This window comes from Notolabrus celidotus, chromosome 2, assembly GCF_009762535.1.
Source record: "Notolabrus celidotus isolate fNotCel1 chromosome 2, fNotCel1.pri, whole genome shotgun sequence".
NCBI classification, from domain to species: domain Eukaryota; kingdom Metazoa; phylum Chordata; class Actinopteri; order Labriformes; family Labridae; genus Notolabrus; species Notolabrus celidotus.
In genome coordinates, this window is record NC_048273.1 from 8,199,503 (window position 1) to 8,211,069 (window position 11,567).

Below are 11,567 nucleotides of genomic sequence, written 5' to 3' on the forward strand. Positions count from 1 at the left end.
CATGCTCTTCGGGCGGGGTTTACGTTGACAAGGCCCGCCTATTGGCCGGTCTGCGGACTTCCCACAGACAGTTGTATGTTTCATAAAAATGCACTCTGATGCGGCAAGTAAGTAGTATCATTGTAGAGGCTTTTCTACATCTAATAGCGACCCTTTACGGATGCTGTAGTTCATCCTTAAGGAGCGAGGATGGATCTCATTCTGTAGATGTACTTTCACCCCTTTTCTCCGGGGTTTGTTGTGAACGAATGAATTCCGTGCTGTTTGCTGGGCTCTTTGTATTAAGCAGTGCTGTATCGGGCGACAACAAAGGAAGAATAGCTTGTGTAAATGAAGTTGTTTTGGACATTAGAGGAGTTATATTTGACTCAGCTGGTTTTCCTAAGTTGCTTTATGTGTATCCTCACCGCTTCCCGGTTGAATAGAGCCAGTGTTTGTTGAATTCAGAGGCTTTTCGATGGTAATCTGCCCGCTGTGATCTTTATATTCAACAGAACTGAGGATTTTCTCCGCGTTTTAGCGCAAACTCGGCTCCAACGTGAGGGCAATGTAAATAGGTCAATTTTCTGCTCACATACGGACTGTTACAGAGAAAGAAAATTGTGACGCAGTTGAGTAAAACATGTTTCATTGCCTGCTGCAGCAGCGCTGTCCGGCTTTGCGGCAGCTACACCAGCTGTTGCAAATCCTCTGCGCTATGCTAATGTGCCTGTTAGCATAGGAAGTTAGATTTATATGAAACGATGTAAAATGCATTCAGTCAGTTGGGGTAAATGTTGGGGGGTAGAAGGGTCTGAAAGAAAGAGTTGGTTCCTTCAAGCTTGGGAATTGTAGTTGTTAACCCCAGCTGGGGCTGCAGTTTGAACGGCTTCTTTAGAGGAAATGGACTACAACTCCCATACGGCGAACTCTCTAGATACTTTGTAAACTCTGTGCAAGTTGCGCGTCTGCACTGCTATTTTAGGTATGCAGCTAGTGCTATCTGCTCGGCTGTTTTCCGTCTGCTTTTGGCCTCTTGAAATCTTTAAAAGCGTCTGTTTTTGGTGACAGCTGCTGAGCAACAATGCACAGATGACGTCTGTCGACGAGGTAGCATGCACGCTGCTATATTTTAGAGTTGGTGTGTGTTTGGAAGAACGCAGAGAGTCACTCCCCGAGTCGTGTCAGATATTTGCTGTCGTTCTCTGAAACCTGAAAGTAGAAATCAGAGGAGAGAGTTTAAAGCTGTGTAGAGATGCAGAGATCACTTACAAACATTGAGATCCTGTGTTCTTCTTTGTGCTAAGATGATGTCACCTTCTCGTACCCTTGCTCTCCTTGCAAGCTTACAAGTGAGTAAGTGCAGAAGGTCTGTGTGTTATGCTTTGGGTTTAATCTTTGATGATGTGCCTTTTTATTTATCTGTTAAACTAGATTTTCAGCTGAATTCCCACTTGACTACCCTGGCCAGCATCCATAAGATCCACCACACCTTGCACAGGCTGGTAAATACACTCAAGCAGTTTGTGTATTTTGCACATTGAACTTTTGTGTATGCATGGGAACGCTGTATGTGTGTATCCTGCTCACAACCATGTTGTGTTTTTGCACAGAACCTGACAGAGGACGTTGGGCAGGAAAGCCACCCTACAGGTAATAAGTCAGCTGCTTGCTCTGTGTTTTGTTGCACGCAGAAAACCTTAAATCTCATGTGCTGTCACCAGTTTTTGATCAATCATGGATGAAACTACAGACAAAACTAGCTCTCTGAGAATACATGCATCACGTATCTTTGCGTGGCCGTAGCCTCCTTTTCACTGTGACGCTCTCTCCCTCCTGTAGCTTGTTGCTCCAGAGCCATGCCTCCTAGGAAAAAGAGGAGACCTTCTGCTGGAGATGACATGTCAGCTAAGAAAAGTCGCCAAGACAGGTGTGAAATCGTGTTGCTTTCAATCAATTAATCAACCTTTATTTGTATAGCGCCAAATCACAACAAACGTTATTTCAAGACGCTTTCACAATCATAGGAGGTCTAGACCACACTATGTCAAATTACGAACAGAGACCCAACTTCAAGACAGGGTAAGACTCAGTCCGACCCCACCTTAATCCACCATGAGCATTGCACATCGCAGTATTTAGCTAGTTACAGTGGTGAGGAAAAACTTCCTTTTAACAGGCAGAAAGCTCAGGCAGAACCAGACTCATGTTAGACAGCTATCTGCCTCGACCGAGTTGGGTCTGGAAAGACAGCTAGAGGGGAGTAAGAGAGAGAGGTGATAGTGATGAGACGAGTAGTAGAAGCTGTTGCCGCTGGAGTCCAGCACGTCCGTATCAGCTGGAGTCCAGAACGTCCGCAGCAGGAGGACGTCTACGGCAGCTCAGAGGAATCTACAAGACAATGGAGCTCAGGGACTCCAGAAAGGTCTATGGTTAGTAACTTAAATGGGACAGGCAGAGTTAAAGTAAGTGATGAAGGGGTTGGGAGGGAAGGGGGTAAGCTAGGATCCCAGTGTGTCAGTGCGCCAGTTCCCCCGGCAGTCTAGGCCTATAGCAGCATAACAAAAGCTGGTCCAAGCCTGATCCAGCTCTAACTATAAGCGTTGCTTTACACCCTGTTTTATCAAAATGTGTGCATGATAGTCACAGGACAAGATATAGATACAGCAATGTATCATCGCCCTGATTGTAAGATGCAGTTTTTGTATCACTGGCGCTAAGTGTCTAACTTAATCTTAAAAAGACCCACAAAACATATGTCCAGTCCAACTTTGGTGCACCATCACTGCTGCACAACTCCTCCTGGTGCCACTGATGACATAAATCCTTTATGATTTCTTTATCTTTATCAATTATCACAGAATCCCTCTATCATAATCCTATCGTATTACCCTGCAGAGCTCTATTTTGCAATTATAAACTCTAGTAGAGAATTCTGGTTTCATATCAGATGGACTGCATGTATAGTTCCTGAGACTGACCCTCTCTTTGTGTCTGCAGTGTTTTCAGGAAACACGAAACACCACAGATCCGCGAGGAGGACACGTTTTCCAGTAAAAGATGCTTGGAGTGGTTCTATGAATATGCAGGTGAGCGTTATAACTTCACTCGTCATGTCAGTGCTGTAGCTCCACATGTCCTCACACTGCGTCTGTCTAAAATAGGTTGTGATGAAGTGGTGGGTCCAGAGGGCATGGAGAAGTTCTGTGAGGACATCGGAGTGGAGCCGGAGAATGTGAGCACACATGTTTTGACTTTCACCTGCATGCTCTCTGACTGCTTGCTTTTAACCTCATTACCTACGCGACTGTCAGTCAAACCAAGCAAGTAGCATCACATGCATTCTGATCATTCCTTAGTTATTAACAACTTGCACTAATTCTCTGTTGAGAGGGTTTTCCAGGTCAGTGTTTCTTCTGTGTTTGACATGTATTTTACCGACACATCATCTCTTTAAAGCTACAATATGCAACTTTAGAAAACCAGCAAGATTAGGTTACATGTTCAACAGCATCCAATGACGAAAGGCCAAAGCTGCTCCCCAACTAACACTTAAACATGCGCCTATTTTATCGCCACGTGTGCAGGACAAGTTAGAAAAGAGAGCGAGGCATCATAGCCGATGCTTACTGTATCATTTACATCTCTGCAACGTCCTGCAGCCGAAGCATGTTGTGCACATTTCATATGACAGGCTTCTTACAGTTTGAGACACTGGATGCATGCATTTTTATTTCTAAGCGACTGATCGGCTTCAGGACTTAGAAGGAGTTTCAGGGGTGCTGTTGGCCTAGCGGTCTAACTTCCACCAGATCCGTGTCCGGTCCATCTCCGATCCGCTGTGGTCCGGCTCCATGCTCTCTCTTCTGTCAACACCCACCAGTTGCGTTTTCGGAATGCATCATGGAGCAGGACAGCTGGAGTCATTTTTCCTGTGGTAAACACTGAATCAAGGATTCTCCTCCTCCTCTCCTCATCCATGTTGTCTTTCTGCTCCTCTAAAAACCTCTGACCTGTTGACTTCAGGCCTGGCTCTGCTCATCATGACGTTTTGTTGTCATGGTTAAGTTAAAAACAATCTGGAGATAACACAGAGTGTTTTATTCTGAAAATTAACCGGATGTTTTCATTTTGTTTTGGTGCCTGACTTCCTGTCCCGCTCCATCTGCTCTGTTGAGATTGATGAATTGTGCTCCGGCATCCGGCAAAAATAGAAGTCTTGTGTATCTAACCCGTTGCGTTCAAACCTGCCGGATCAGAGACGCAGACGGAATGTATCGGAGTGGATCCAGTGGAAGTTAACACATTGACTAGAATAGAAACCAGATCCGGTGCCGTGACGGATCAGAGACAGACCGGACACGGATCTGGTGGAATTGGGCCGTAAGCGTGCGCCCCATGTACAGAGGCCATAGCCCTCGTTGCAGCTTCTTCCTCTACTCTCCACTCCCCATGTTTCCTTTCTCTCTTCAGCTGTCCTATCTTTTAAAGGCAAAAATGTCCAAAAACATGACTTTAGAAGGAATTTTTGAAATATTACAGAAATGAGAGTAAAATAAATCACATGCCAGGGTTTTACTAATTTGATTTTACACCAAAAGGCCTGTCTGCATGTTTATCTCCCTTGAAGGGTTTTCCCTCCATCCTAACCTTCATGCATGTGTCAGAATAAAAAACAGAACATGTAGACTCCACAGAAAACACAGTGTGACCGGTAGCTGCGGTTTAAGAGACACTGCGATCTCTACTGGAATTTGGAGATGACAGATAAATAACAGAACTACAGCATCCTCTTCCCTCCTTCAAGTTGCAGATATGGCATCATCATGCCCTCCCTTGAGACTTAACCATCCAGCTTTAACTATTATGAGTCTGTTGCATGCACTAAATCCTTAGTTTTGGTTCTTATTTAAAAAAAAAGACCAGCTGATAATTCAGTGTATACTCCAATAAGCCTTCAACCTGCAGAACTTTGCCAAGTTGCTTCATTTAAAGTGCAAGAAAATGTGTTTCCTGAAACCCGACTGAGCCACATAACCACCTGTGCTCTCTGCATGTTCCCAAAGTCGAGTAATCTCAGTGTGTCCCTCGTCTTAATCAGAACAAACTTCACTTTGTAGGCGTGAGTCTGAATATTTAAATGCCTTATTACCTGCGCTAGTTTCGATGTGGTCTGTATGTGTAAAGGTTGTTGTTTCCGTCCAGGTGGTGATGCTAGTTCTTGCCTGGAAGCTGGATGCTCAGAGTATGGGCTACTTCACCCTCCAGGAGTGGCTGAGAGGCATGGGCTCACTGCAGTATGTCCCTCCCCTTCTTTAAGACTCTGTTTTCACGCTGAATCCCTCCCTTCGCTGCGTTCCTCTGTTTGAGTTTGTCTGAAGCACTTCCTGTCGTTGTCAGGTGCGACTCCACGGAGAGGCTGAGGAACTCTCTGGACTACCTGAGATCTGTCCTCAACGACAGCACCAGTTTTAAGCTCATTTATAGATACGCCTTTGATTTTGCTCGGGTGAGTCAACACACTCACACACACACACACACACACACACACACTCTCCTGCATCCCTGAAACACTTTTAATCAGCTCATTTAAAAAGTGAGATGCTGAGTGAGTCTGATGGAAATCCTGTTTATTATAATAACTGATAAACTCACGACACAGACGGACTGATAACTCATATTTTATCAGCAGCAGCGTCATCGTTCTAAATGTTTGTTATAATGATACATATTTTAAGAGTGGTTGACATTTCCTGCGATGTCATGACATCTCGGGTGTTTTGATTGGACAGGAAAAGGATCAGAGGAGTCTGGACTTGAACACAGCGAAGTGCATGCTGGGGCTTCTCCTGGGGAAGACGTGGCCTCTGTTTCCTGTGTTTAATCAATTTCTAGAGGTAAGTCATGTTCACAACATTCCTCCCACACTGCAGTTGAACAGAACTCAAGTGTAATTTAAACAAAAGACCAAACCAAGAAATATCACCATTAGCCTGAAAGACAAGCAGGTGTCATGTCACACTCCAGAGTAGGGATGGGGTTAGAATCGGGCCCGGTTGAGCTTATGAAGTCTGCTACTGGGTAATGTTATATGTCAAATGGAGCCATGTAAATTAAAGGGATATTTCAGTTTTTTTGAAGTGGGGTCGTATGAGTTACAGTACACTGTTGCCCCTGTTAGCAACAATGCATGCCGGTGAGCTCTTCCCCTTTTAATGAGAAAATTCCCAGAGGACCGGCAGGCAAGCTAGGTTACAATTCTCTGCGAACGGGGCCTCCTATTTCACGTAATTTCGCCAAATTTCAGAAAATATGGTCCAGGAGCTCATCACGGTGCAAATGCATGAACCAGTAGAAAAACATTGGAACTATTCAGTTTGCCGTCAGAAACCCTCTTTGTTTTGTTTTGGCACTATTTTTCGGACGCACCTCGCAGACCGGTGTTCTTCCGCTGCATGAGCATGGATACACGCCGATCAGCTGTTTGGATCAACAAGCACGTAGCATTTTTAGCAGACACTTTAAGGAACAAAAACTACAAACTGCAAAAATGAGTGATTCTGACAGCGACGATGACATGCTGTTTACTGTGGACACAAGAGGATACCTCTATGAACCAGAGTTTACAGAGGAAGAACTCCACATGCAGACCCAACGTACCAACGAAGAAGGTGCCGGTGTGTAAACTGTGAGCCCATGCCAACAAACCCAGAGAGCTTCTGCTGTCAGGAGAGGGACTTAGTGACAACAATACATCAGGACCGATACCGCTACTTGATCCTGCTACGTGCTTGTTGATCCAAACAGCTGATCGGCGTGTATCCGTGCTCATGCAGCGGAAGAAAACCGTTCTGTGAGGTGCGTCTGAAAATAGTGCCAAAACAAAACAAAAGGGGTTTCTGACGGCAAACTGTATAGCTCAAATTTTTTCTACTGGTGCATGAGAATTGTAGCCTAGCTTAGTTTCTACTTCTGCGTTGACGCTACATCGTAGTGGCCAGCGTGGTCATGAGGACTACATTCTTGAACCTTGAACCTTGAACCTTGTGCGTAGTTAGGTCTGTGTCGCTCTGCAGTACTCTGCCATAACACTTGTTGGCAGTGTGATTTCTATGCTGGTCAGATTGCCTGTTCCTAGTCCGCTACGTTTTCTGTTTGCTTGTCCACAGTGAACTAAGACGACTCTGAGTGTGTTATGTTAAACTGGAGCCGATAACTGTTGCTGTGTATCATACAGTAGTTATTACAAAGAGGAAAAGAGTGGACACGTTTGAGTAGTTTCAGTTGCAAATGCAGGAAATACGATGCCACCTAGCGGACCAATCACAGGGCTTGTGGTCCACATTTTATCAGCACATTGGGTTGAAAAGTGTTGAAATGGTTTGACCTTATAAGAAATGTAACCTCATGGATGAACAATATTGACACAACAAAGTATAAAATAAATAAATCATTAAAAAGCAGGTGGCCAGTTGCATGTGAGGATGGCTGAACATGTGAAGAGGTTTCAAGTTTGAAGTAGAAGATAAAGATGGAGTGATGTGAAATTTATGTTGCAAAATAATTTATTGCAAGGGACGAACACAACATCCATGATCGATGTGCATCACATTCAACCAAAGAGTTGAAGCTAAGATGGTCTGAGACTGAGAAAACTCTGTCACCTCAGTCTGCTGCTGCTGCTGCAGGAGAGTCATCCTCCTCTTCCTCTTCCACTCAAAGCAGCCGTGGTGATCACACTGAAACTTGTAGCACGTCCTGTTGGATTCTGTATTCTAACATTGAAGCTAGTTATCTCACTAAACAAGGTGACATAAGGTTGGGTCAGTAAAATGACGACTAGGTGAAGGTCAATAAAACATCACTATTATCCTGACCTGGGACTTTCGCTGGATCCGCTGTGGTCTGACTCCGTGCTCTCTCGTCCATCAACACCCACCGGTTGAACTTTCAGAACGAAGCACGGAGCAGGACCGCCGGACAGCTGGAGTCATGTGACTGAGGTTTCCCCGTGGTAATCACTGAATCAGGGATTCTCCTCCTCCTCCTCTCCTCATCCATGTTGTCTTTCTGGTCCTCTGAAAACCTCTGACCTGTTGACTCCAGGCCTGGCTCCGCTCATCATGACGGTTTGTTGTTGTAGTGAAGTGAAATACGATCTGGTGATAACAGAGTGTTTTATTCTGAAAATGAACCGGATGTTTTCATTTTGTTTTGGTGAAACCTGACTTCCTGTCCTGCTCCATCTGCTCTGTTGAGATTGATGCGTTGTGCTCAAGACTAGAAGTCTTGTGTATCTGATCTGGAGGGCTCCGACCTGCCGGATCAGAGACTCAACAGAGAGGATCCAGTGGAAGTTAACACATTGACTAGAACAGAATAGAATAAAACACTCTGTTTTGTAATTAAATCGTTTTTAACTTAACTATGAAAACAAAATGTCATTTTGAGTGGCTGCAGGCCTGGAGTCATCAAGTCAGAAGTTTTCAGAGGACCATAAAGACAACATGGATGAGGAGAGGAGGAGGAGAATCCTTGATTCAGTGTATACTGTGGGAAAATCTCGGTCACATGACTCCAGCTGTCCTGCGGTCCTGATCTGTGCTGCGTTCTGGAGCGGCACGGAGACGGACCGGACATGGATCTGGTGGAAGTCCCGTGTTGGAGAGATGACACCGACACAAGGAGTGTCTACGATGCATTAATGTTGATTTCTGTCTTCTGGATTCTTACGATCATCTTCAACCAGCCTTAAAATAAAGCAATGTTTTATTAAAGTGAATGTTAGACCTCTAATCCTGTGCTTGTGGTGTCGTCTTACTCCCTGAGGGCGCTGTGCTTAATATGGTAGTGACATAAAAAAAGATCAATCAGTTAATGTCAGATGGTTTGAGTCCAGTTTTAGCTTGAGTCGTTTCGTCTTTTGTGGTTTTAATGTTCTGATTTTGTTCTCTCGTCTGCAGCAATCCAAGTACAAAGTCATCAACAAAGACCAGTGGTGCAATGTTTTAGAGTTCAGCAGGACAATCAACCTGGACCTCAGTAACTATGACGAGGACGGTGCCTGTAAGTACATTTAGTGTACGTTTGAACGTGAACGTAACACAAACCTTGTGTCTTATTCTCCGTCTCCTCCTCTCATCAGGGCCGGTTTTGTTGGACGAGTTTGTGGAATGGTACAAAGAACGACAGATGTCATAGGCGCAGAGCAAAAATATGGAAAAATACAACTGTGACAACAACGACTATGAGAAACAACAACCAATAAGTAAACATTACAAAAACGGTAAAGCAGTGACTGTGGGTGCTTCCTGGTGGAGGAGAGGGTTCAGGCTGTGGGTGGGTCAGGGTGGGGTGCTCTGGGTTAGCAGCCTGAGAGCTTGCTGCCCAGCGCACGGAGGCGGAGAGCTGCCATCGTGGAGATATGTCCCCTACTGAAGTTGCATAGTGGGCAAGCTTGCGGCAATCCCCGGCGGCATCGCTCTCTCTCACTGTGACATGTCATATTGCTGTCTGTGTTAAGATAACGTGGTGTCATACATGGATGAAAGGAGCAGAATGGTGTTGTGTGGGAGAGCCACTCCTCAGTCCTTATCTTCAGCACAGAGAAAACCGACAGACGTGACCATTCATGCTTTGTGTCTGAGTCTTAAACGGGGTCGTTTTGACCCGGGCACACTGAAACATGGTAAATCTGTGCAATGAACTTGAACTTGAGCTTTTCTGGACGGATGGCACTAACTTTTGTTTGTCATGTTTTGAGTTAGGAGTTCTCCGAGAAGCACACTGTGTCAAACGGTTGATCGCAGGTTTCTGAAGCCTGTGCTGTTTACTCTTGATTTGTGCCAGTGATTTCTTTCCCTCCAATTTTGTTCCCTCCTGCTGTTTTGTTCCTGCTAATGCTAACAGTTTGCTAGCCCCCCCCCCCCCCCCCCCTACAAAGGCCTCAGACCTCATAACACCAAACAATTCTGCATTGCTGCTTACTAACTCTTATTACAGTACAGCGGTGAGCCACTAGTGCTCATTACAGCATTTATTGGTCTGACGATCAGTGAATGTTTCTGCGTTGTGTAGGTAAGAGTATTACTGTGCCTCAAACAATGGAAGTCACTTTGTGTGTCACACACACACTCACACAAATGCACACACACATGCACACCAACAAACCCAAATGTATATACACATGTACAAACACACACACACACAGACACAGACACACTGAGTGGTCAGGGAATATTTCAGGATGAATTCAGACTGTTGGGCTGTGTTATAAGTTGACATAGAACTAGCTGGTGTCCATTTTGTCTCGATATGTGGCATCTGTTGTCCTTAGTCCACTGTTAGTTTCAGGTCTCCTCTTATTGTAGCATCTCTCCCAACACTAACAGTGTTAATGACTACATTTGAAGACCAGTGACCCTCTCAGGACGAGGTCATAAAGGCTTGAGTAGAAAGGTAGGTTTGCTGAGAGCATTGCGTTTGTACCACCCATAGGATCTGAACAAATCAACGGACACTGACAGTCTGGAGCTGTTTGATGATGCTATGCTGTTCTTTTCGCCTAGTATAATGTTCTTGTAACACATGTATAAATTTTTGTCTTTGGCTGTGGTGTGATGCTGATTTGTCAGATTTAATATTTGCATGCACGCTCCAACAGAGCCTTTTGTGAATGGATGAGATTTTTTGAAAACATTTTCCAAACACGTTTTCGTTTTGTACAGAAATTTGTGCAACTGTTTTGTGCTCAATTTGATATTCACAATCATGTCATCTCAAGCCTGAGGAGAGTCATGATTGTGTCTATTAAGACCTGGAACACACACCTGTAACCTCACGGTGGAACAGGAGTTCCCTCCTGCATTTACCCCATGTCCACATTCTCACACATTCTCACACATCCCGTGACGCTCAAGCAAGAAAACAGATTTTATTTTATTTATTCAAAGAACACGACTCGTTTCCCAACTACTGCTCCTCCACACCGTCATGACAAGCATTAAACACTCATTGGAATTTTGTTGTGAAAACAAAACATCAGCTCTCATGCCATTAAAACTCACTGCAGCTGCAACTGTAATGAAAGCCTCTATCATCATTACAATGCCTCGACCATCAGCATTACATCCCAGATTGAAGTAGTTGTGGATTGCTTACCAAATACTGTGTAGAGATCAATGTTTTAGTATTCTCCCAGGACAATGCAGGAGGATGAACAACCTTGTCCCGACTGTATATATGTATGTAAACAATGTAAGTGTCTATATGTCTGTTTTCACTATAACCTATGTCTATATACATAAATAAAAGGGTTTATTAACTTATTGACTCAAGTGTGGGCTTTGTAGTTGAAAGCATGTCCATAAAAAGCATTAAGCACCTCATTAATGTCTTTGAGTACATGTAGTTCTTGCTACAAATGAATCCTCTGCATTATTTCTTACTGATGCAGCTTTAGTATGATCTCTTTGTAATTAATAGTGCATGACTTTTAAGACGATGCCATTGATTAAACAAGGAGACATCTCTGAATTGTGATTTACAAAAAAATCTGTAAATCACAAAGTGATCCATGATAAATTACG

The 11,567-nt window shown here is 44.2% G+C and overlaps 1 protein-coding gene across 3 annotated transcripts; it reads left to right on the forward strand.

Moving 5' to 3' along the window:
- On the forward strand, nt 1-11,304 carry dcun1d4 (DCN1, defective in cullin neddylation 1, domain containing 4 (S. cerevisiae)). 3 transcript variants are annotated; one of them, XM_034711907.1, is made up of 11 exons: nt 1-107; nt 1,414-1,484; nt 1,593-1,632; nt 1,822-1,909; nt 2,980-3,068; nt 3,144-3,214; nt 5,185-5,276; nt 5,380-5,488; nt 5,772-5,876; nt 8,943-9,045; nt 9,125-11,304. In XM_034711907.1, exons 1-11 carry the CDS (start codon nt 89-91, stop codon nt 9,178-9,180), a joined length of 843 nt encoding a protein of 280 aa, XP_034567798.1. In that variant the 5' UTR covers nt 1-88; the 3' UTR covers nt 9,181-11,304. The 3 variants fall into 3 exon arrangements, with proteins under 3 accessions (XP_034567798.1, XP_034567806.1, XP_034567816.1); XM_034711915.1 differs by having other exon boundaries at nt 98-1,331; XM_034711925.1 differs by lacking the exon at nt 1-107 and adding an exon at nt 257-1,089.
- Nucleotides 11,305-11,567: the final 263 nt, after the last annotated feature.

Bases quoted from the DNA above. Each gene is read 5' to 3' on its own strand.
- dcun1d4 (XM_034711907.1), top strand. The intron at 1,633-1,821 runs GTAATAAGTCAG...TCCCTCCTGTAG, and splicing joins GCAGGAAAGCCACCCTACAG to CTTGTTGCTCCAGAGCCATG. The intron at 5,277-5,379 runs GTATGTCCCTCC...TGTCGTTGTCAG, and splicing joins AGAGGCATGGGCTCACTGCA to GTGCGACTCCACGGAGAGGC.